This window comes from Aricia agestis, chromosome 22 (assembly GCF_905147365.1).
Source record: "Aricia agestis chromosome 22, ilAriAges1.1, whole genome shotgun sequence".
Classification (NCBI taxonomy): domain Eukaryota; kingdom Metazoa; phylum Arthropoda; class Insecta; order Lepidoptera; family Lycaenidae; genus Aricia; species Aricia agestis.
This window is the reverse complement of record NC_056427.1, coordinates 6,681,948-6,708,475: the sequence shown is the minus strand read 5'-3', so window position 1 is coordinate 6,708,475 and position 26,528 is coordinate 6,681,948. Positions and strand designations below refer to the sequence as shown.

The 26,528-nt window shown below is 36.7% G+C and overlaps 2 protein-coding genes across 3 annotated transcripts; one reads left to right on the top strand and one right to left on the bottom strand.

Moving 5' to 3' along the window:
• The first annotated feature begins 3,863 nt into the window (after nt 1-3,863).
• Nucleotides 3,864-6,251, top strand: LOC121738038. The gene is made up of 4 exons (XM_042129853.1): nt 3,864-3,945; nt 4,604-4,730; nt 5,347-5,438; nt 5,891-6,251. The coding sequence occupies exons 1-4, from the start codon at nt 3,903-3,905 to the stop codon at nt 5,929-5,931; spliced, it is 303 nt and encodes a 100-aa protein (XP_041985787.1). The 5' UTR covers nt 3,864-3,902; the 3' UTR covers nt 5,932-6,251.
• LOC121738037 lies at nt 6,241-25,823 on the bottom strand. Of its 2 annotated transcripts, XM_042129851.1 has the most exons (10): nt 25,435-25,823; nt 23,283-23,387; nt 22,935-23,084; nt 21,430-21,564; nt 19,780-20,442; nt 18,589-18,726; nt 13,634-13,768; nt 12,071-12,148; nt 10,351-10,395; nt 6,241-6,549 (listed from the first exon to the last, which is right to left on the bottom strand). In XM_042129851.1, exons 1-10 carry the CDS (start codon nt 25,712-25,714, stop codon nt 6,518-6,520), a joined length of 1,761 nt encoding a protein of 586 aa, XP_041985785.1. In that variant the 5' UTR covers nt 25,715-25,823; the 3' UTR covers nt 6,241-6,517. The 2 variants fall into 2 exon arrangements, with proteins under 2 accessions (XP_041985785.1, XP_041985786.1); XM_042129852.1 differs by lacking the exon at nt 10,351-10,395.
• Between the last annotated feature and the right edge of the window lie 705 nt (nt 25,824-26,528).

Below are 26,528 nucleotides of genomic sequence, written 5' to 3'. Positions count from 1 at the left end.
ATAAAATCTAAGGAAATCGGAAAATGTCGGATCTACTGGCCGCCACACCGACTGGGACCTCACCGTTCAAAACATTAATATTATTATTATGCAATTTATAAAACAATAAATGTATATATTTATTTATTATATGTATAACATATTATACTCTATTCTATTAAATATACATATACACATATTAAAAAAAAAAAAAAAAAAAAAAAAAAAAAAAAAAAAAAGTGTCCATGGCGTGATGGACCACAATTAATTAAAATTCATAATATTATTTCAATTATCCTTGGTGCGAAAAATCTAAATAATAAAATAACAAAAAAAGGATATGGACGAACAGTCTATAGACGGCCCCAATTTTATAAAAAAAAAAAAAAAAAAAAAAAAACCAATTTTCGTTGGTAGTTTTTGTAGTAATGTACATCATATATTTTTTTTAGACTTATCATGACTACCCTACCTACTTTAGAAGTTAGAGGGGGGGGGGGGGACGACGACGACACACACACACACATTTTACCACTTTGGAAGAGTCTCTCTCGAAAACTATTCAGGTAAGAAAAAAATGATATAAGAAACCTCAATATGATTTTTGAAGACCTATCCATAGATACCCCACACGCATAGGTTAGATAGATAGAGGGTTCCGTTTTTTGCCATTTGGCTACGGAACCCTAAAAAGTTATCCTTTTTGTAAAAAAAATCATATCATTGTCATTGAAAATTACGAGATGTTCGAATTTGAAGTGTATTTTTATGGTGATATTCAAGATTTTTTTACAGAATTACCATGCCATTTTTCAATATTCTGTTCGGTTATTTCGTTACTTTGTTTTTTTTTTTGTGTCTACATGAATTTTGATGTAAGAGAATACGGGTTCCCTAAAAAGTCTGTTGTGTAATAACAAGGACAAGTTTAACGTCACAGACAATAGCGGAATATACAGCCTTTCTTGTGAAACATGTGGAGGTATATATATAGGTCAGACAGGGCGGAAATTTAAAACCAGGATAAAAGAACATATCACAGCTTGGAAAAGGAAAACAGAAAGATCTACATTTGCTGAGCATTTAAATAATAATGACCATAATTTTGAACCTGACAGGAATATTAAATACCTGCATGTTTTACCCAAAAGCAAGAAAATGGACGCACTGGAAGCACTCGAAGTCAACAGACACAAAAAATATGGGAACTTGTTAAACGACCAAACATGCCTTTCAAATTCAATTTTATTACAGGATATTTAAACTATTATTACTTATACATTAATTTCAATTTACATTTCACCGCTAATTTAATTTATTGACATGATATTTATTTTTATATAATTTTATGGACATTATATTTTATTTATTGACATGATTTAATTTAGTTTAATTTATTTGACATTCATATAGATATTAATTTTTATAATTTTAATATTATGGACAATTCAATTAAATTATTGGTGATGTAATTAGACAATTGTATCGTCTTATTAAGTTTTATTATTGTTAGTTTGACATTGTTTATATTAATTTATTTGACATTTAATAATTTTTAGAGAAATTTTGTGACATAATTATTTTAATTTTAATAATTTTAGAAATGTAACAATTATTACTTAATTTTAGGCTCTGAAATCTGTATATGTGACATTACCAGCACAACGTTATTAATTTATCAATATAAAAAATGGGTAAATCCAACTAAATATTAATTTAACATTAGTAGAAAATAGTCTTATTTGGAATAAAAATTCTACCAAATTGTAAAAAGTACCACGATGCTGACAACCCTAATGTTTGTTTTGATAATATTTAATTTTTTAAAAGTACCGACGTTAAACTTACACCTGATGATGAATAATTTCGAAACCGGTCGTGTTATTTGTTAAAAGTTATAATAATATCTAAATATAGTGGAAAAAGTGCAAGAAAAGTGTGTTTTATTAGTGTACAACATGAATTTCCACCAAGAACCGACAGTACAATCAATTACATATGTAAGAGAATTCCACATAATTTCTTCAGATTGGAAGTTTAAAAATCAGTCTTTTCGAAATGGCCTCACCTTAATACGTAATTTTTTTTGTAGGATTAAGTACACAAACGCTTAACGGCGTCCAACTAACATTGAATTGGCTTAGCCTGACCAAATTATGTAGGTCTCTTATGCCATTCAATGCATCATCATTCGATTTCTTGTTTGACTAAAATGAAAAATTCTTTAAAAGCAAACTATATTTGAAACGAAGCTAGTAATATATTCAAAGCGATTCTTAAAATCCGAGTTTTACATTTCAAATACTCGAGTAATACAAATTTTTCACCACTCATTCATAAGTATGAAATTCTAAACGGATTTCCAGACATCAAATGTGGATTTTTCAAATATAAAGTTCTTTGATCTTTGGTAAATATTTTTCAATCGCTTTATACTAGAAAAAATTGTGACGGTTAATATTCCATAATATAAATGCAATATTATATTACTACGTTGTAAACTAAGGTTGGGTTGCACCAGAGGCGTGGTAAAGTTAAAGTTATGGTCAAAGTTATGGTTATAGTTAAGGCTAATTTCACTTTAACCTTAACTTTGACCACAGAATTTGGCAGAAGACGTTGCTGGTCCGACAAGGCTTTATAAGAACGTGGGCGGGGGCGCTGCTGGTAAAGGAGAACTGTCGAAAATGGCGTTTTTGTATGATGACAGCGTTAGTTCCTTTTTTCGTCACGTGCATTTAAAGCCTTGTCGAGCTCTATGGTTATGGTTAAATATGGCGTCTTGATGGGGTCCAATTTCAACTTTAACCAAAGATTCGACATCTTGCATTGTAGTTAAAGTTAAAGTTATTGTTAAAGTTACAGTTATGCTACTACTCGTCTTATGTCAATTGCATACATTTTGAGCGGCGATTCTATAACGAAGCGAAAACGAAAAAGTTTCGGCTAAAGGGCCAGGTCATCTAGTTATCGATAAAAATCTTGCGACATGCAACGTGGGTTACATCTCTAAAATTTCAATTTGTTAATATTTTCTCCCATAACAATTCCAGAAAAAGTGTTGTTTATGAGAGGTTCATGAACTAAGTTTATACTGTTGAGATCGACACTTAGAAGTCCACCTCTGTCGTTCATACCGAAGGTACCTGAAAAGGATAATAAAAAATTAAAAAGTTTGCACAGACTTTACTTAAGAAGGCGACTAACGCAAAAAATCAAACATCGTCCTTCTCTCTTCACACTCCTTTTTCATATGCCAGGTGAAAAAGAACGACGCGGATTCATCGCCAAATTAGTTTTTTCATAATATTATACGTGTAAAAACACATTCCTCCTGAAGTAGTCGGGTACGAATCTCAAATCTCTTATCATCAGTAATCATCTAATCAACATAGTCTGATTGGCATATCATCACAGAGCAAAAAGTTGTACAGAATAGTCAATGAACGCTTAAAAGGGGAATGTGAATGGAAAAGCCGAAAGCAGAAGAGACTTATGAACTTTGTTTGGACTAGTTAGGAGCTAAATTAAAAGTTCTGACCCCTCCGAAGTGGGCCTGAGGAGCGGAGAAAAAGTAGGTCCCATTTTTTAGTTATTTCTCTTAAACGGTGCTTCTTAGGAAATTTTGTTGTAAGACATAATAAAAGTTAATTTAACTCTCTATAACTTTCTATTTTGCACTTTGTAGCTATCTACAATCATTGCCGAGCTTTTAAAAGTGGTCGATTTTAAAAACACACATCAAAAATCAACAAAGATCGGAATGGCACCGTTAACAATATAAGTATTTTCTGTGGATGATAATATTCGAAACATTTTATTCTTCTATGTCTATTTCTTCGAAAAGTTATTAATCGTCCCTTGTTCATTTCTCAATCTGTTGCTCTACTTATCTGTGAACACTACCTGTGAATGCAGATAACATGAGAGTTGCTGTGATAATGGTTATAGTGGTGGCAGGGCTAGGTAAGGACATGAAAATTGTAATTTTATTTTATTTGGAAACATTTAATCCATACTAATATTATAGATGCAAAAGTGTGTCTATCTGACTGTTACCTCTTCACGCACAAGCCTCTGAACCAACTTTGCCGAAAGGTATGGAGATACTTTGAGTTCCAGAGAAGGATAGATACTTACTAGATGTTCCGCGCGGATTCGCCCGCGTAATTTAGGAATGTCACGGAAACCGCACATTTTTCCGCAAAAGAAACCTATGTCCTTTTACGCGATCTATTCTTCATGTATGCCAAATAACATAAAAATTGCTCCAGTACGTTCAAATAAGCCCTTGCAAATAATTTTCCACGTTTTTTCCACACTTTCCTCTATTTCTTCGCAACTATTAGTATTAGCGTGATAATATATAGCCTATAGCCTTCCTTGATAAATGGGCTATCTAACACTGAAAGAATTTTTCAAATCGGACCAGTAGTTACTGAGATTAGCGCGTTCAAACAAACAAACTCTTCACAATTATAATATTAAAAGTATATATTATTCCAGAATCCGTTGCCAGGACTCAAAGTATCCCCAATTTCACCAAAACGGCCCAGTGTTTAGAGTACCAAGAGGTAACAGACCGACTTGTTAATATATTACAACAGTACGGATACTCTCACAGGCACTTGCCAGATCTCCTACTCCAAGCCGAAATACTTCAAGCCGATGACCCTCGACATGAAGCTGCGTGGTGGAGTCAACACCAGCAACTGTACCACCTGGATGCTCAACTGCTGGGAGCTCGTCAAGTATGACTTCACATTAAGTGCCCTGTTCCACCTATCGGGTGGTGGGAATGTGTGGTGGGCCAAAGCCCAATTTTCTTCCTACTCCTCCTATTTTCTTCTGATGAATTTCGTTGCGGGTCTCAAGACAGCGTTAGCAGGTCCCTCGGGTTCCCTGGGATCATATCAAAGGGTTTTTGTGGTTGGATTATGGATACCGCTGATCAACCTGGCGACACAGGAGATACAGTGGGAATGTGTGTGGGCCTAACCTATCGAGTAAAGTGGACTAGACTATTGGCCAAACAAATGGCCGAAAGTCTTACCAGTCGCAACGGACTCACCAGTCACCACTTTACTTGGTAGATATAACCAAGGCCTAGTGGCTTTTCGACCATCGCGTCGCGTTACCGCGATTGACAAAAATTTAAATAAAATGCCACTTTACGACCTAGATTCTAGAATCTAGGCTATAGGTTTTATATTGTTACGAAACAGTTAACTCTACTGCATATTGTGATTACCTAGACTACAATTTCGTATGTTAATAATATTATGTTTTCATTTCGTCTTGCGTGCTGCTGTATGTTGCTGTGTGTTGCTGCCTGTTGCTGTGTGTTGCTGCCTGTTCCGGTCTCAGGCCCCAGGTGGTGTGCATGGACGGATACTACTACGAGTCCGTCTGCGGAGCCATGCGCCTGCGCTGCCAGCCGGAACTCAAATACTACTATAGTAAGTTCCACCCTCCTCGCGGCGTGTTCCTCATTGCTGAGGGTCGTGATTCCCCTTTTGGAGTTTAGTGGCGACCAAATTTTTTTTTATGAACTATGGGGGCAAACGAGCAAACGGGTCACCTGATGGAAAGCAACTTCCGTCGCCCATGGACACTCGCAGCATCAGAAGAGCTGCAAGTGCGTTGCCGGCCTTTTAAGAGGGAACAGGGGAGGGTAAGGATGGGAAGGGAAGGGAATAGGGGAGGGTAGGGAAGGGAATAGGGTAGGGGATTGGGCCTCCGGTAAACTCACTCACTCGGCGAAACACAGCGCAAGCGCTGTTTCACGCCGGCTTTCTGTGAGAACGTGGTATTTCTCCGGTCAAGCCGGCCCATTCGTGCCGAAGCATGGCTCTCCCACGTATATATTAATCGGTCTATAATAAAACTGATACAATTTTACACCTTTCAGATACGAATACTCTGGCAATTCGGGATTCGGTTTGCTACTAATGTGGACGATTTTTGATTTTTATAGCTATGAAAATATTAAAATCTATGTAAATAAAAATGAATTTTCAATTTTGTTAGTCATGCTAAAACCCGAGAACGGCTGAAACAATTTGCTTAATTTCAATCTTGAAATATTAGTGGAAGTCCAGGAAACAAGTGATAAGTCAATGCCAGTTAGGGGGGAAGTGATACGACAATCATCGTTTCATAAGAAGCAGTTTATGAAATCGATGGTGCTTCTCCAGTGCTGCCTCGGATGCAGTTCACTTCCCGTATTAAAAAAAGGTTTATATAATGAAATAATTATTATGATGCTTGAATTTGAAGTATTTTTATTATTACGATCCAAAAACAGAAAGTTTTAACGAAAAATTTCGTCGGTAATCAGTATTTCCTTATCATGGGACCACCTGGAATTCATCACCTTTCCAACCCAAAAGAATTATCAAAATCGGTTCAAAAATGGAAAAGTTATCCGCGAACAAACAAATAACATAATTATATAATATACAGTCGAATTGAGAAACTTCCTCCTTTTTTAAATCGGTTAAAATAATAGGCTGCTGCAGAAGATTGAAGTGGAACTCTAGAAGATCGGCACCAACGAAGTTTTGCTACCTGTGGAACAAAAAATACATTGTACTAACCTGAATCTGCAAATATTTAAAATTAACTATAATGTACTCGGCGAAACATGGCGGTAGCGCGCTCCCTGTCAATTACTTGTCATTTTCTATCCAAAGCCGCGATTGACAACATCTGACACTCCATTGTCAATCACGGTTTATATAGAAAATATCAAGTTTTTGACAGGAAGTCGATGACCGCTACCGCCATGTTTCGCCGAGTATAGTATCTTCTCTTATATTATATAAAAGTGGACTTTCAAATGTGTTAGTCGCGCCAAAACTCGAAAACGGCTGAACGGATTGGGCTAATTTTAATCTTAAAATATTCGTAGAAGTCCAGGGAAGGTTTTAAAGTGACACGAAGTTCACCGGGACAGCTAGTATATAAATAAAAATAAATTTTGTTAGTCTCGCTAAAACTCGAGAACGATTGGACCGATTTGTTCTAGTTTTGCCACCGTTGCTTTGTAGTGGCGTAGAGCCAAATGAGACTTATAGCCTAGGTCATAAAGTGGCATTTTATATAATTTTTGTCCTCAGCCTGCCGCGAGGATCTGATAGTCACTTTTAGGCTCTCGAGCACCTTTTTGAATTACCCCAAAAATATTTAAAATCTGTACCAAGTGCATATTTTCTTAGGAGCTGGTACACCATTGAAAACCATCTGCGTCCATTCTCTGTGTATAATAATTCTTGATCATCTTTGTTATAATCATCTTTCTTCTTATCTTTTACCACTGTGTCTTGGTTATTGCCTCTTTTGATATCATGATCCAATCCTTGATCATTAAAAATTATTATAATATTATTTTTCTTATCATTCAATTGCATACCTTCTTGTTTGCCTCTACTTAAATTGTTTATTAGTGGTGTTATGAATTTTTTTACTCTATTTTCAATTTTTTTCTTAACGATATCTGAATTTTCAGTATCAATGTCATATGGTGTATTTTGTTTTACACCTCCTTTACCAGTAAAATCATCAAAATTTCTCAGTGCATCCACTTGTTCGGTAAACTCTTTAACTTTTACATCTCCTTTTTTGTCAGTTTCTTCTAGTACATCCCGTTTTGAGCCAGTACTATAGCTCAAAACCATTACGGCATTTAAACTTATCAAAATGAAATGCAGTAAGACCATTTCTTAGATTTTTGTTTTTACAATAATTTTGACTTATATTGGCTTTTAATTAACTGTATCAATAATTATAATTGAAGACTTGAGCGGATCAAATGTGTAACTAACAATTTGAAATTTGTCGTTTTTTGCATAAATTCATGCTTTACGACCAGGAAAAAAAAATTGATTCTATGTATGGCTAGTATAAAATGTTCTCTAGATTATGAAATAGGTAAGTTAAGGTTGGCTCAAATTATGAGAGAAAAATGAATGATTGCTCGATTGTTGTAAATTTTAGTTAACCACTTGATCCACTCTTGGTTTTCAATTATTAATTGATTTTCCTAATCAAAAAAAGTAAAAACCGTAAAACTCTATTAAAGCGATACATTGAAGTCAATGCGAATAATAAGATTTCATCTTGTATAATTGATAGGTTTTAATTGAGTTGGGCTTGCGTTGTTGTGTCTTGAGTTTTAGTTATGAATGTAGTCTTATTCTAAATGATCTAAATAACATGACTGCCTTCATAACTCAATACGTAATTTTTTTGTAGGATGATACACGAATGCTTAACAGCATCCAGTTGAGATTGAGTTGTGGGTATATATTGTGTTAGTACGGGAATCCAATTCAACTATCAAGCTAATTTTTTGTGAGTAGTTCTTCATTTTGATAAGACGAACAATAAATTTATCTGCGAAAAATCTTGAAAGTGGTAGCTAACAGAGATAGAAAGGATTTCATACTTTGGCTTAATGGTCCTAAAATATGGATTGTTCTATTTGTAGGACAATTTTACTCTTAAATTATATAACTATTAACCAATCAATACACAAAAAAAGCTTGTTCCGTTTTGGGGTTCAGTAGTCAACCAAGTTTTGTTGATTACAGAACCTTTTTTGTATATTGGTAGATTAATAGAATTACAGATTTTTGTATATTAATAGATTAAGACCCAATTTCACCAACCTCTGTTTGTTAAATCCTAACAAGGCATTACTTAACGGACCTTGGAAAATTAAACAGACTGTTAAAATACTTATGTCCCACAGTAAAAATGTAACAGCGGATTAGTAAATATAATGTTAAATGAACAACGAGTGAACAACTATCAATTCGTTCATTCTTGTTATAAGGCGACGAAATTGCAATGTACAAGATTAATACGACATGTTTGCTGCAATGTGTCACTTTCTTCCATAGTAATATAATAGTAGATAATGCGACCAAATTAAAATATCACTGATCGCATACATTTGTTACGCTATAATAGTTATTCCTAATTTACCAGGTTAATAATTATTATCTGTCAAAGCTGAAATCATGAATCATAATACAAACTTTTATTTACATATTTCGGTTTGGTAATTTTGATACAAGTTAGTATATTTGCAATGTCAAGGAAAATCCGAAGGCTGAATTTTTGGCAAAGTGAAAATAAATAATTATTCATAACTATGAAATTAATTAATAATAAGCACGTAGCGGAAACATGGCGGAAAGACTCAAAAGTCAAAACAGATTCTTTTATTGATATTGCATATTATTGTCTTTGAAAGTTGTAATTTTGACTCATATAACAGCCTGTTAAATATTTAAGGGACCTCCATAGCAGGAATTAAATTTTACACCGTGTTAGGTGATTTAACATGACATTAGGGCATGGTGGAACGCTCGATAGCTCTAACATTAACTGATTTAACAAGCCATTATTTATTTAACATTGCTTGATGAAACTGGGTCTAATAGTCATAATATAATTTAAAAGTCACATTGTCCCACAAATAAAACAGTCCATATTTTAGGACCATCAAGTCAAAGTATGAAATTCTTTGTATCTCTGTTAGCTACCACTTTCGAGATTTTTCGCAAATAAAAAAGTTGTAAATCTTATCAAAATGAACTCACAAACAATTAGCTTCATGGTAATAAAAAAAGATTGTTCTAAAACCCCGTACTATGTGGACTGTAGAGGCCGCAATTCGATTGAGCGCGGTGTTATACTCGGTCATTCCAAAACCCACGCGATCGATTCAGCTGTGGATACCCACGCCCTTGGAAAACTTCGATAGCGCGATGCAGGATTTTGGCGTTAATTGTGGATACCACCACAGTTTGAGTTTGATTACGAGTATAGACGAAAGCAAACCAAGCGTAGATGAAAATATTACATTTTATACGTGGGAGAGCCATGCTTCGGCACGAATGGGCCGGCTCGGCCGGATAAATACCACGTTCTCACAGAAAACCGGCGTGAAACAGCGCTTGCGCTGTTTCACGCCGAGTGAGTGAGTTTACCGGAGGCCCAATCCCCTAACCCCTACCCTATTCCCTTCCCTACCCTCAACTATTCCCTTCCCTTCCCTTCCCTACCCTCCCCTATTACCCTATTCCCTCTTAAAAGGTCGGCAACGCACTTGCAGCTCTTCTGATGCTGCGAGTGTCCATGGGCGACGGAAGTTGCTTTCCATCAGGTGACCCGTTTGCTCGTTTGCCCCCTTATTTCATAAAAAAAAAAATTGAGCGCGTGTTTCACCACTTCCTTATAAAAGCCGGATAGGCTATCCGCCACTTATCTGACAGAATTCCATACTCTTTCAGTCAGATAAGTTGTGGATAGCCTAGTGAAACAGGCCCTTAACTTTATTTGAAAAGAAGATATCTTTACCAGATCGGCCGTTGTTTTGTCTTATCCACCTCTTGTTACCGAAACCTGCAAAGGAAATAAGGACCATCTATGCTAATATTATAAAGCCGAAGAGTTTGTTTGTTTGTTTGAACGTGCTAATCTCAGGAACTACTAGTCCGATTTGAAAAATTATTTCATTGTTAAATAACTCATTTATTGAGAATTATCACTCTAAGACCAATAGAAGCGAAGAAACAGAGGAAAATGTGGAAAAGACCGGAAAAAATATTTGAAGGCGCTTATCTCGCGAACTACTTTATGAATTTTTAAGTTTTTTGGCACTATAGTTTGGCATTATAGTTGTCAAATAGACCACGCGAAGAGACAAGGGCTATTTTTTTCCGGAAAAATGTATGGTTCCCATAAAATTCCTAATCTATGCGGGTGAAGCCGCGCGGAACATGTAGTTATAAATAGTAGGTCTTTTTTTTAACGGGCAAAAGGCCCACCATACATTCCCACCACTGCAACTCCTGTGTCGCCAGGATCAACAGTGGTAACCAACCACGAAAACCCTTTGATATGATCTCAGGGATGCCCGAGGGACAAGCTTAATGTGTCTTGGGACCCGCAACGAAATTAATCAGAAGAAATGTAGGAGGAGTAGGAGATATCCAATTTCCCTCCCCAAGCAAGCGGGAGACAGCCAAATTGTAATGACATTGATGTCCGAACAAAGGGGGAAGCACCACGGGAAACAATTTTTGTTATACTTAATACAATATGCCTACTTCATAAAAAATAATGACATTTATTTATAATGGAAAACTTGTGTTCGATTGTTTCCAATAGTATTTATGACAAAAACGTTTGAAATTCCTTGCGCTGCCTACGAGGTCGTCGTAATATGCGACTCCAGAGACACATTGGAGGCTGTTTAACAGATTCTTTCCTCATGCCAGAGACCGCACTCCCAGAGTACGTGATGAGCAGTTTGTTCTTGCGGGCTATCTTCGGTCGAGCACTCGCAAAAAGGAGATGGAACTAACTTAAATCCATGAAGTTTAGCTTTAAAATTACCGTGGCCAGTTAGGAATTGTGCGACGCAATGATCTATTTATATCCATTGCATGGCGAGTCGTTCACGAACCGAAGGAAAGAAATTGTACAGGTGACGACATTTGATCGAATTATCCCACCGTTCCTGCCACTCGGATATAAGATTTTGTAGTGTAAAGTCTAGTGGTTCAAATAGTCTATTCACTTTATTTCTGTCTCTCATAGTTAAAAAATCATATAATAAAGCAGTATAATAAAGCAGTATAATAAAGCAGCTCGGCGCTGTATTTCTAAGTCTACAGGCAAAACACCCGACAGGACAGGAAGTGCTTCAGTACTGACCGTTCTATATGCCTTACATAGGAATATTAATGCGAGATGTTGGCTTTGTAAAAGTTTACGCCGGGCTGCGCTAATCGTAGCCCTATCTGCCCAGACCGGTGAGCCATAGCATATTCTGCCTAAGTACGTGGCTGAATATTTTTTTTGTCTGAAGTTTTTTTAACGTTTTGAACGAGAGACCCCATGTAGATGTCGATATTTTAGTAAAACTATAGAAATTTATTTTTGCTTTCTCACCCGTTTGTATGATATGTTCTAAGAATCTGAATTTATTTTTTAAAAAATAAATTCACAAATAGTAGGTCTGTCTGTCTGTTACTTCTTCACGCCCAAACGGCATTAATTTGACTAAACTTACTGGAGTATTCCTTATGTCCGTATCTATTCGTATATTTTGTCTTCGAATATCCCCTTTTTCCTTGATTACTGGTATCAGCTGAAATAAATTTGTTTCAGACCAATGAAAATAATAATGGCTGTCAGTGAGAGAACCAGAGCAAAAGATTATAGTATTAATAATATAATATCTATGGACGCTTCACACCACGTCAGTCTGGCCCCATGCTAAGTACCTGAAGGACTTGTGTTACAGGTACCAGGCAACGGAAATATATTTAATACTTTTATACTATACATATTATATTTAAGATTTTTATTATATCATCCACATATTTAATACACATCCAGACCCGGGAACGCTGAAAACTTTTTGTTACATCGGTGGGATTCGAACCCGCGACCCCCGGCTTGAGCTGCCACACACTCAACCAATTGAGCCACAGAGGTCGTCATAATATTATCTTATATCTTTAAACGAGCAATTCTTGTATATATATATATTATATAATTGGAATCTCGGAGTCGGCTCCAACGATTTTCATGAAATTTAGTATATAAGTAGGGAGTTACGGGGGCAACAAATCGATCTAGCTAGGAATCATTTTCAGAAAATGTCATTTTCATCGAATACCGAGCAAAGCTCGGTCAAATAGCTAGTAGATGTTAAAAAAAACGCTTGCATGGCTTAAGGTCAATTCAGACCGCAATGCGACGCGTAGATGTATTTCTGTACTGATTAATGTTATCTCAATTGCGAGAGAAGTCTTGAAAATCTGTCAAATTCGTACCAATTTAGAAGTGCATCTACCTGACACGTTGCGGTCTGATTTGACCACTGACCTCCATGCACGCTGGACTTCTAATACCCAGCTGTTTTTGTGCCTATTTGAAGCGAAATCAGCGCCCCCAATGCGGGGGAAGAGAACTAAATCTGACGTAACTTGCAAATGGCCGCTTAATCGCTATTGGTTATAGAAACTAGTATTAGTTCCAAGTACTCCCACTACTGTTATCAGCGCCAATATGGCGACATTCAAACGTCATTTTTACGTCAGATTTAGTTCTCTTCCCCCGCATTGGGGGCGCTGATTCCACTTCAAATAGGCACAAAAAATAGCTGTCATTTAAAAGGGTATCATAAGTCCAGCGTACTTGTATAATGGAGGTCAGTGGATTCAACCAAATACTGTAATACTTGTTATACTGTTGCCAAATACTGTAGTGCCTTGGACATACGGACATTTACAAAATCATGATTTTGTTAATGTCCGTATGGTTGCCCAAGGCTATATACGTCATTATCGCAACATAGTCGACCTAGTCCAGAGGAAAGAACACTAGTTCGTGTATTGACTACAATACGTCTGGGACTACTCAATGTGCGAGGTTCTTCACAATGTTTTCCTTCACCGTACGAGTCCGTATTATGTATCTGAGATCTAATAGTGTACATGGCTACACCCAGAATTTAATTTACACCCTCTCGAGTTCGATCCCTTGTCCCACCTTTGGATCGAACTGGAGGGCTTTGGCTTTGCGGCCATACACGCATCTGTGTATAGTAAATGACTTGGTAACTCACCATAGTACAATGAATGTCTTTCTTCTTTATGAATGTCTTCGTTTGGATCCCATGGTATGCCATCAACAAACGTGGTATAATTAATATTAATATTGCCGGTTTCTCGTCCGTTCTGATCTAGTATTTTATATTCACCTTAAAAAAAAGTGTGTAATAAAAGGGTACGATTAGGGTAATATTTTTTTTGTGTCGGATAGAAAGAGAAGAGAGTGGAAGCAGAGGCAATACTCTCTCCCGTTTTCGAATTTCGATCAGGTCACTTAGCTAACATTTTTTATCCAGCACAAAAAGTGCACAAGGCTGCTTAAGGCGAGGATAAACCCCAATTTGTTATTCCGCGACTTCCGGTTTACCTAGTTCCAATATAATAACATATTGATATGAGATATAAAGCACAATATTTAAAATACCTTCAACCATAAACATTTTAATAAAACATAATACTTTGGCTGTAATTAATTTACAAACTCACATCCGATAAAATCTATTTCATCGAAATATAAGTATTAACTAGGATAATTACACATTATATTTGAATAAATTGTTAGTAAATCTATATTAAAAACTCTTTAACCGAACAATTTTGTTTTTATTGTTTATTTCCAAAGATATTTAAAAAATCATGAAAAATAGAGAAGATCCGCTCGAGTGACTACAGTTTTATGCTAAGCTAAAATGAATCTTATTGCGATGCTTATTGCGAAGGCACCGCGCGCGGCTTGTATGTGTGCGCTATAGTCTAAATCTCTAAATCTCGGCCAGTTTAACAAGGCTGGTACCGCCGAGATTTTGTTGTGTGCGCTACGTGGCAACACATTGATACTATAGCGCACACATACAAGCCGCGCGCGGTGCCTTTGTATGAAAATAACTTACTTCCCCTCCTTTTACTATGCTGTGACGATACAAACGCGCGATTTTATTGATGCAAATGCCTGATGGTGTCAGGCGACAGCAGGGAGACAACACAACACAATCACACCACTCTTTTACGAGATTGTCCTGCATTTTTATTTTTATTTATTTATAATTTATTGTGCACAGGAAATATAACAATATAACAGTTTACACAGAAAGACGACACAAAGGATCTGCTTATTTCTAAAAGAAATCTCTTCCAGCAGCCCTACGGAGAGAGATAGGATTAAAACAGCAGATAGGACGTGCACGAATATGATTACATTAAATTTACAATAATAATATATGCTCGTTAAAAGTAAAACTAATACATACTATAATACTAAAACGACAAAAGATAATATATATGAAAATGACAAAACAAATAAAAAATAAATATCAATATAATACAAAATGCTATATTTATAAGATATAATAATATAACTATAATAAATAAATACTATATGTACATATAATAATGGTACTTAAATGGATAGAGATTCAAGGTAGTGCTCTTTCAATCGACGTTTAAAGACAGCAATGGTGGGACTATCACGGATGGTGTGAGGAAGCGAGTTCCACAATCTGACCGCATGAACAGTAAAGGAATAGGAGTAGAAATTGGAACGATGGGAGGGGAGGGAGAGGTTTGACCGGACGTTGGACCTGCATGGGATATCGGGAGGGCGAGAGAAGTTGAAGCGGTCAAGGAGGTATGGAGGAGAGAGAGGATTATAAAGGATGTTGTAAAGCATGGAAAGGATATGGGAGTTGCGACGGAGACGAATAGGAAGCCACTTGAGTTTGGAGCGGTAGGCCGAGATGTGATCATACTTTCTCAGACCAAATATGAAACGGATACAGAGGTTCTGTAAGCGCTCCAACCTCGTTAACTGCTCTTCAGTGACGTCTAGGTAGCAGGAATCGGCGTAGTCGAGGATGGGAAATATGAGTGCTTGGACAAGGAAAATTTTGGTCTGTATGGGTAAAAAGTTTTGGAGGCATCTCAACGTGTGCAGTGAGTAGTGCACTTTCCTGCTCACTTCAGTGACCTGATGAATCCACGATAGGTTACAGTCTAGAATTATACCTAGGTTTTTGGCCGAATCTGTGTAATTAATTACGGTACCATTGTAAATGACACTAGGCACGTTACTAAGCCGTTGTGTCATATACCTGCTGCCAATAATTATTGCTTGTGATTTGCCAGGATTGACTAACAAGCCGAATGACTTAGCCCAATCTGCTATGCGTTCGAGATCTGAGTTAATGTCGCCAACCGTAGAGTCAATATCCAGAATGTGAGAATGACGATAAATCTGCAAGTCGTCCGCGTAGAGATGGAAGTAAGATGTTATTATTAGAGTGATATTATTTATAAATATTGAAAAAAGGAGAGGAGAGAGAACGCCACCTTGAGGCACTCCTGCATCAAGATCGGACCAGTCAGAGACAGCCTCACCAAAGCGGACTCGCTGTGATCGTCCCCGGAGATATGAATCTAGCCAGTTTATCACGGAAGAGGAGAGGTTAAGGGAGCGAAGGACTGAAAGAAGGATGTCGAAGTCAACAGAATTAAACGCATTGCTAAAGTCAAGTAACACTAGTATGGAGATACATTTATTTTCTAAAGCAAGGCGTAGGTCATCAGTAACTTTAAGCAGTGCTGTCACAGTACTGTGACCAGGACGGAAGCCGGATTGGAAAGGGGAAAGCAAATGGTTGGATGATAAAAAATGGGAAAGCTGTTTATGCACAATATGTTCAAGTACTTTGGAAAGGTAAGGTAATATGGAGATGGGTCTGTAATGGGATAAGGAAGAGGGATTAGGGGTTTTGGGCAAGGGAATGACGTCGGCACGTTTCCATGCCGAAGGAAAGCAGCTCGTTGCCAGGGAGTGATTAAATATATGAGTGAGAACTGGCAAGAGTTCGGGAAGGGAAAGGGATAACATACGGGAGCTGAGATCATCATTACCTACAGCAGTAGATTTAATAGCTGCCATATGTTTAATAACATCGTCCTCAGTAACAGGTGTAAATGAGAACGCAGTGCAAGGAGGGAGAGGAGAGGAAGAGAGATGGGATACGGTGCGCTCTTTAGTAACCCGATCTATGACTACAGGAGGCCGAGAGAAGTGAGAATTAAGAGAATTTAGGTCTAAGGTGTTGTCTAAATATGATGAAGTCTTTCCTACTCCGAGTGTAGAAAGAAATTTCCAAAGTTGGGAAGGGTTGGTTTGATCTATGGATGAATGTATGTGGCGTCTTTTGGCATCTCTACACAGACGACTGCAGAGATTCCGGAGATACTTGTACTTTGCTAAGTTTTCGTCAGACGGTCGTTTTCTATAGCGATAACAAGCTCGATTACGCTTGGCCATCATAGTTCTGATATCAGACGATAGCCAAGGTGCTGGTGCGTGTTTAATTTTGACTCTCTTGAGAGGGGCATGCTTATTAAAGATGTTAGTTAAAAGTTCAGTTAGCAGCCTTACCTTAAGATCAATGTCACTGGCAGAGTAGACAGTCGACCAGTCAGTATCAATTAAATCACGTTTAAGTGCCTCCAAATCTATGTTGTTAAAACTACGCAGGAAAAGAAATGTAGGTTTTCGGCGGGGAGGTTTAATTTTAAAAGAAAGAAAAACCAAATCGTGAAAGGAAAGGTTGGAAGGAAATTGGCCGTGGGACGCAATGAGGTCAGGAGAGGAGGTTATGAGAAGATCTAAAAGGGAAGCAGTGCAATTTGGGACGTGATGGGTTGCTGCAAGCGGGAGGATGCTCAGGTTGAGGGACGACAACAAGGAACGGAGCTTAAAGGAGCGCGAGTCGGGTTTCAAGAGGCAAGTATTAAAGTCACCCGTAATCACAGTGTGTTCATAGTTTGGACAATGTGTGGCAAGCTCAGACTCAAGGATGCTAAAGTAATCTATACGTATAGAAGGGCTGTAGACCACACAAAGCAAAATAGTTTTATGATGTAGAGTGACTTCAACACAAAGGTATTCAACGGAACCGGAGTATCTACTAGGCGAAGCGGAAATAATTTTATGATCGATGTCACTGCGCAAATAAATGGCAACTCCACCACCACTCTTGCCCAAGCGATCGTTTCGAATCAACTTATACCCCGGTAAAGCAAAAGCAGCAGATGAAAGAGAGGGCTTTAGCCAAGATTCTGAGATGCAAATGGCAGAGACAGGAGAATCACTAAACATTTCCAGAATATCGGCATAGTGCCGCGGTATGCTTTGAGCATTAACGTGTACAATATTGAAGTTATTAGGGAAAGAGGAAAAGGAACTTAATAACTGTTCATGAGCAGAGAATGAAGATGGTGTGCCATCACCACTGTCAAGACTAAGAAAACTGTTAGACGAAGAAGAGCATGAAAAGAAATCCTCATTTAATTCGATTGAGTCCATAAAACTACCAAAATAAAATATTATATTGTATTACTAAAATAATAATAAAATATATTAATATATTATATATAAATAGTTAATATATAATAATAATATAAAATAATAAAATATGTTTATGCTGTTTGTAATAATTATTAAACCCATCCAAGCTCGCCGCAGCGATGAAGGAAGAAAAATACACACTTAGCATAAAGTACAACGAGAGAAAAAAAAACGAAATTACAATATCCATAGAAACCTTTGAACAAAACAGATTAACATGAAACTTAAAAAAAATGTATAATATTATATTACACGTCATAGGCCCCGTTATATTTTAACATTAAAAAAAAAAAAAAATTAAAAAAAATGAGGAATATGACATTGACAGTTGACAGCTTGTCAAATGCCATTTTTAAAGCAAAGAAATTTTCAAACTACAAGCTTAAACTAAACAGAAGCTCTACAAATATATACTAGTAATCTGTGACAGAAGCAATGTATGTAACGGAGTCTTTGAGCACGCTTTTTCTCTATCTCCAGTAGTCTAATTAATTCGAAACCTTGCACATGTATTAAGAGCCAAATAAAAGCCAGTCCCGAAATATTTTGCAGAGGGTCGTTTCAAAAGAAAAGAACCGTAAAGATTACCTGGATCATTAATAATTAATGGATCAAAACGATTCCATTCCAATACTTTTCCGTGTTTGATGTCTCCATTTTTAACTCCTGTGACGTTAACAATTTTAACTCCATTTATCTCGTTATGATTTCCGTTACTCCAATCACCTAAAAATTAAAAAAGAATATAAGAGTGCCCAAGTGTGTGCGCAGTACACCAGAGCACTATCTATTCCTTTACTCTCATAACCCAGTAGGACGGAAGCGGGAAGACCGACACTACTAGCGAGAGATCAGGCGCAGGACCGACTTTTTACATGTCCATCCAACGCATGGATCATCTTACTTGTCAGACAATCAGGTGATCAGCCTGCATTCTCTTAACCAAACTTGGATATAACACGTTTCCAACGCGGGAATCGAACCCACGACCTCCGAGTCAAGAGCCACGCTCTATACCACTAGACCACGGAGGCGAAAGGAATAGAGATACTTCGTCCCGAAAAATGTACGGTTTCCACGCGACGATCGTCGTATAACGTGCGGAGCGAGGTGCCCGCGACGCCGCTCTACGTGTCGCGCCTGCACTGGTCCATGACGGTCGAAGACGTCGTAAACTACATCCGCGAGAAGACCACCTACACCTTGAGGGTGGAGCGTCTGCACTCTCGCCACAAAGTAAATTTCAGTTCCTTTGTGGTGAGAGTGCCGACTCAAGTTTTATCCATCTTCGAGGTGGAGGAGTTCTGGCCCGCCGGTGTAGTTTACCGGAGGTTCCGGGGGAGGCTCCCGAACGAAGCGCGCATCACGTCGCCGAAAGAGACTTTACGTGATAAAGTGTAGTGTGATTGTGTGTGTGAATGTGTAAATAATAATATATATTAGGATATAATTGTTCGGCGTGCATCCGTTGTCTGATTGCCATAACCCAAGTTTTTACTTAGCATAGGATTAGACGACGTGATGTACGCTACCTAGCTTTTATACTATTGTATATTATTGTATGCTTAATAAAGAATTTGAATTTGAAAAGCGTGTAAAAATTTACGCGGTTTCTTCCAGAAATTAAAAAATTATTCTCTTTATAATTCTCATTGTTTTCTTGATACTCAACATAATCTATTTTTTCTTTCTTTTTAAAATTACTTATGTGTGAAGGTAACAGACGTACAAATACATTTTCTAATTTAAAATATCAGTATTAACCAATATTAGCCTTACCAGAGTATTCTAGATGCTTAGAAATAGTATAGCTTCCATTTTTATTATTTACTGTGACAATATTTTCTCTGTTGTAGATTTTTTTTGAATGTTTCTTAGCTAATCGTTCTTTTTCACTTTTTTTAAATTCTTTAACGCCATATGTGGGCAGGTATTCATACTTCTTTTCTCTATATTCTCCGGGCAATATGGGCATGGTTTTATACTTATTTTCTCTATTTTCCTCGGGCCATATGGGCATGGTTTTATACTTATTTTCTCTATTTTCCCCGGGCCATATGGGCATGGTATTATATTTCTTTTCTTTATTTTCTCCGGGCCATATGGGCATGGTATTATATTTCTTTTCTTTATTTTCCCCGGGCCATATGGGCATGGTTTTATACTTATTTTCTCTATTTTCCCCGGGCCATATGGGCCTGGTATTATATTTCTTTTCTTTATTTTCTCCGGGCCATATGGGCATGGTATTATATTTCTTTTCTTTATTTTCTCCGGGCCATATGGGCATGGTTTCATACTTATTTTCTCTATTTTCTCCGGGCCATATGGGCGTGGTTTTATACTTCTTTTCTCTATTTTCTCCGGGCCATAAGGGCGAGGTTTTATACTTCATATCTTCGGTATTTTCTTCTTCACTGTTAATATCGATCCCAAGATCATCTGAAATAAAGAGCGTTAATATTTTAAATTAGTGAAAAGCACGTTGTCTATCTTTTAGTGCCTCTGCAATCACCGAAGGTTGGCACTTGCCAGTCAAACACCTAAATACAGAAACGCTATTTTTGACAGTTCTCCTTTACCAGCAGCGCCCCCGCCCTCGTTCATTTAAAGCCTTGTCGGAACAGCAACAGACACCTGTCAAATTCTGTGGTCAAAGTTAAGTTAGCCTTAACTATAACCATAACTTTGACCGTAACTGTAACTATAACCACGCCTTTAATGTCAGCATTACATATAGGCGAACACGTTGGCCAACGGGCGTTCGCGCGTTGGCGGTAGGTATTTCGCCCATTCTACACATTGGGCCAGCGCGCCGGCCAACGCGTCGGCCAACGCGTTCGCCTATATGTAGTGCCGACATAATGCAACCCACCCTTAAAGTTTACGAAACACTGTAGTAAATAAAATATTATCTTGCCACGATTGGCATCAGCATCATGGCAAGAGGTCGCACAGGATCGGAAGAAATGGCTTGTGCTTGTATCAGAGGCCAAGGACTCAATTTGGGTCGCTGCGCCGCAGTAAGTAATAGTCTTATAAATAAAATTCTCGTGTCACAATGTTAGGCCGCGTACTCCTCCGAAACGGCTTTACTGATTTTAAACAAATTTTATATGCATATTCACTGGGTCTGAGAATCGGCTACTGGGTACTTATTATATTGATAAGTGCATTTGTTGAATAAATAATAGTAAATTATTACAACTCGAGACTGACGGCGACCATTGTTTGTGCGACGGGATAGCGATGGACGTTGCCATGGTGACATACTTATTTAGTCACTTCACTCACTTCAATAAAATAATACGGGCGAAATACTTTATATTGCAAAGAAACGTTTGCCGGGACAGCTAGTAAATAAATAAAAATATCCGGGCGACGCCACGAGCAAAAGCAATAGTAGATTTATTAACATTGTTTACTCACCATCAAGTCCAAGATTGACTTCAGGCAAAAGTGACCCCAGGTCTGCTGTAGGGTTCCATGGCTTACCATTAACAGTATATTCAACTTTAACATCTCCGGTTTCTTGGCCGTTATGATCAAGTATTTTATATTCGCCTTAAATAAAAAAAAATGTGTGAGAAAGGGTACAAGCCGAAGTGAAGACGTGCGTTGAAGTGCGTTGAACTAACATTTTGTAACATAACATGAACATTTACTCATTTTTTCCCTTACAATTTGAACAAACCTTGTAACTTATCTACTTCATCACCTGGCTAATATAATATCCTTACACATGAAATCCAAAGTATTTTTATTTCAAATCATTTTTTACCCTAAAGCCTCCATTTTTGCAAAAAAACGGCAAGTTTTTTTACTGTTAGTTATCGTGTTCTTCAACTCACGTCTTCAATTGAAAAATAGCTACAGTCAATATATTGTTGGTGTACGGTGCGCACTGGTCTCTTACCTGGTTACGAATTTCGATCAGGTATACAGGTTTCAAGTAGAAAAATTGCTGCTTTAGAAAAAATATCGAGTGTATTTATTTTACTTAAATATATTATTATTCACTCTGTGTCATATTGTGCTAAACACGGTATCACAGAATATATATATTAGTAGTACCAACAAAACTCCCACTCGTGAAACCCGTTTAAAAAATAACAACTCATGTTACGATACTATAAAGTTCAAATTCCGACCGCGCAGTGCTAGGTGCCTACAATTATATTCGCCTACATGTGCGCTCTCTTTCTATCGCGTAAGAGGTACCCTTTCTGACGAAATCAAGATTGTCACCTTTTAAAAAATAAAATAATCTTCTTTTAATTACTATAGCTACTAATAGCAAACTTTTTTATAGTAATAATCAAATTTTAGTAACCCAACGTATATTCGATTATAGTGTAGGAGCTGGTCAGGAATTTTTTACAACTTAAACATAGTAACTTGTGTTTATTTATGTGTAGTATGCGGTTTGTTTGTAACAAATTGGTTTATTTGCTATGTTTGTGTATTTTGTATCTTTTTTGTATTTTAAAGTCTTAAATTACTTTATTGAAATATTTCTTTGACTTTTTTCAATTGATCATATTTATCAGATTAATAACGATTATGTCACAGCGGTTAAATCAGTACGTAGATATAAAAAAATCTTGCGCGCGCGTCACCGCTCGCTTGTGATTTGTGAGTCCCTTGTGATCTGCCCCTTTCAAGGGGTACTTACAGTTCGATACCTGAACGCGCGAGTGGGACAGGCCTGACTGTATGCCCTACCTGGTCGATTAGATTGAAAAATATATCTCCTACTCCTACCCTTTTTCTGATTCATTTCGTTGCGGGTCCCAAGACAGATTTAGTTTGTCCCTCGGGCTCCCTGAGATCATATCAAAGGTATTTCGTGGTTGGTTACCACTGTTGATCCTGGCGACACAGGAGTTGCAGTGGTGGGAATGGATGGTGGGCCATTTGCCCGTTAAAAATACCTGGGCTATTAATAATGTCAGGATCAAAACGGTTCCATTCCATTACTTTGCCATGTTTGACGTCTCCATTTTTAACTCCCGTTACGTTGACAATTTTCATTCCATTTACTTCGTTAGGATTTCTATAATTCCAATAATAATTATTATAACCTACAAAAAATTAAATAAGAATCAAATATGAATAGTTTTTGCAATAAAACTATTTATAAGTATTTTGATTTTCTACTTTTGTTATTCAATGAACGCGCTAGTCTTTCAATCAAAAAGTGGATTCAGCCACATGATTGAGACATAGATATTAATTTAGGGAGTACCTAAATAATTGTAAAAAAAATGTAAAAAACTTACCGTATTTCTGCGAATAATCGAAAGATTGATGATTTTCCTTTTGGTACTGCTTTGAATGTTGTATGTGGTCAATATTCACTTTATCATGAATACGATCTATACGATCTAAAAGAATAAACAACAAAATATACAGCGACCACATAAAAACATATTAACAACTAGCGACCCGCCCCGGCTTCGCACGGGTATAAAATATATTATAGCCTATGTCACTAAAAAAATGATTAAAATCGATTCAGCAGTTTTGATTTTAAATAATTTATATTCATTACTACCCGTGGCCCGCATTGGTCGGTACCTGCTGCCGCAAAAGCTACGTTCCGCAATTTTCAAATCTCTTATAATATCCTCGAAAATATTCATTTAAGAATTTAAATCATAATATGCTGTAAAGGGCCATAATCAATAATAATGTATTTAAAGTATTTAATTAAACAAGGACTATTGCCGTATTGGTTTATACGTGGGAGAGCCATGCTTCATCAAGAATGGGCCTGCTCGACCGGAGAAATACCACGTTCTCACAGAAAACCGGCGTGAAACAGCGCTTGCGCTGTGTTTCGCCGAGTGAGTGAGTTTACCGGAGGCCCAACCCCCTACTCTAATCCCTTCCCTACCCTCCCCTATTCCCTTCCCATCCCTACCCTCCCCTATTCCCTTCCCTTCCCATCCATATCCTCCCCCATTAACCTATTCCCTCTTAAAAGGCCGGCAACGCACCTGCAGCTCTTCTGATACTGCGAGTGTCCATGGGCGACGGAAGTTACTTTCCATCAGGTGACCTGTTTGCTCGTTTGCCCCCTTATTTCATTTAAAAAAATTGCTTCGAAAATTAGCCATTCCTTAAAGTTAAAAGTAAATGACAAAAAAATGTTATTGTGGGATATCTATCCTTAAACGTATATCATCGCAGAGTTTTCTGTAGCCCTTTTTTTTTCTTTGTGTACAATACTTGGTACATTATTTACATGAAGAATAGACCACGTGAAAGGACATATGTTTCTTTTTTGCGGAAAAATGTACGGTTTCCGTGACATTCCTAAATTACGCGGGCGAAGCCGCACGGAAGGCGGAATATCTATTAATTAATGTATAGTGAATAGTGACAGGTCCCTTTCCACGAGCGCATCCCCGCATTGGTAGCGCGCACTTCGAAACGGGCGTAAATCGCAATATTTTAATTTCGCCATAACTTCTAAACCAAACGTCAAATTTTAATCATTCAAAGACCAAATATATTCTACATAAACTGTACTTATTGATGAAATAATTTATTTTGATAAGGATTATTAGCATGAGTAAAATAAATCCGTTTAAATGTTGTCAAAAAAAAAAATCAAGATTTTTAAATAAAAAAATGGTTGTTATGCCTCACTTGACATAGATAGGTATAGTGTGTCGTGGACATTTTTGTAGATATTTATAAGATCTACATTTACTTAGAATATTGTATAGTTCTATCTTTTATAGTTTAGGGGGCGTACGCAAAATAAGTAAATTTTCTGGTTGTTTCCGAAAAACTGAAATATCTTACGGAACCCTATATTTTCCAAAATAAAAAAGTAGCCAATGTTACTCGTAAATAATGTAGCTTTCGAATGGTGAAAGAATTTTTAAAATCGGTCCAGTAGTTTTTGAGCCTATTCATTACAATTAAACAAACAAACAAACAAAGTTTACCTCTTTATAATATTAGTATAGATAATATGTTGACAGTTGACAGGAAATTAACGTATTTTATGAATTACAAAAATAAAAATGATTTTAATACTTTTTTCATTGGCTTGCGTGGATAAACATAAAAAAACTGCAAGAAGTGCATATTTCTTCATACAAAAATAATTAAAACCAATGACACAAAATATATAGAATAATATGGGCAAATTACACTTTGTATTTCACAACTAGATATTGATTCAGTTGAATGCACCGTTTTGGACATGAATTGAAAAAAATTGAAAATTAGATGCGTCTTTGTGACTTTTTCATTAAGTACTTTTTTTACTTTATTTTCCAGTACAGACCTTTGCAAATATAATGTAGTATCTATGTTTAGATAATGATAAAAATCGTGGCATATCATTAAGTATTTCGAATTATAAAATCAATTATGCATATGCGCTCTGTAAATTCACAAAAGAATCAATATTACCTTTTAAACTTTGAACAAAGTCAAGCACGGGTGATAACATTCTTAAAGCTTCACTTTCATCATTTCTTATGACTTTATTACTATCTATTACTTTACCATCGTGTATTCCATTTCTTTCATGACGATGATCTGTCTCTTCTAGTTCTACAGCACCACTTTTATCACTTATGTGATCAAATTTAGTACATTCCTTTTCTGCATTCAATTTTTGTTTTAATTCATGGCCAGTTACGAGAAACAAATTAAGTAATAATATTATAACGCTCTGCAATTTCGGCATGTCTTCGAAAAGAGTTTATGAGAAATTAATTTTTATTTTCCGCATAGCACCTTTGGTGTGAAATTCACAAATGAATGTGCGTTTTTAATTTGCGAAATTATCGTTACTAATTAAAATCTCGAATACTTATTCGAATAATTATATTTTTATAGAACACAAGTGAATGATTGAATTTTAACTGTCACTAATTGAAGAGATGAGCGGGTATTTATTTTACTTACGAAAAATTACTCATTTTTTTCCGTTATAATTTAAACAAACCGTGTAAGTTGTAACTTACCTACATCATTAACTGGCTAATATATCTAGATATATAAAGAGTTTACTTTAAATCTGCTGTGGGTACATCTGCGATAATATGTACCACAGAAGATATTTTAAGAATATATTATATTCTTCAGTAAGAGTATGGAGTGGGTGACTAATAATTGAAAATTATCATTTATGCATACTATTACAATTTTCAATCGACGAAGGGAGATTGGCAAACCTCCCTTACCTTACTTAACCAGTAGCTTTTCCAGGCGATTTTATTTTGACGAGTGACTTTCTTACCGAAGTAGATACATTCGTAGACATAATATTGTAATTCTTGCCTAACTACCTCGATCCAATGTTTTCTATCGGTCATTATTTGTGTTTTGGACCGATTCATCGCAAGTGTCGCAATGTAAGCGTTGCTCAGGTCTTCAAGCATTCTCATGTCATCATGGGTCTATAGGTGCGAAGAAAATATTGTCATCGGCAGACCGATGGTTTGTTAGCCTCCTGTCACTTACTACAATACCCCTTGTCATCTATAAAGCCACCAGCT

Coding starts and splice junctions, on each gene's coding strand:
- LOC121738037 (XM_042129851.1), bottom strand. CDS start 25,714: ATGCCGAAATTGCAGAGCGTTATAATATTATTACTTAATTTGTTTCTC. Junction 23,388..25,434: donor CTTTGTTCAAAGTTTAAAAG/GTAATATTGATT, acceptor TTATTCTTTTAG/ATCGTATAGATCGTATTCAT. Junction 21,565..22,934: donor TGACATTATTAATAGCCCAG/GTATTTTTAACG, acceptor TTTTTATTTAAG/GCGAATATAAAATACTTGAT.
- LOC121738038 (XM_042129853.1), top strand. CDS start 3,903: ATGAGAGTTGCTGTGATAATGGTTATAGTGGTGGCAGGGCTAG. Junction 3,946..4,603: donor TATAGTGGTGGCAGGGCTAG/GTAAGGACATGA, acceptor ATACTCTCACAG/GCACTTGCCAGATCTCCTAC. Junction 4,731..5,346: donor AACTGCTGGGAGCTCGTCAA/GTATGACTTCAC, acceptor TTCCGGTCTCAG/GCCCCAGGTGGTGTGCATGG.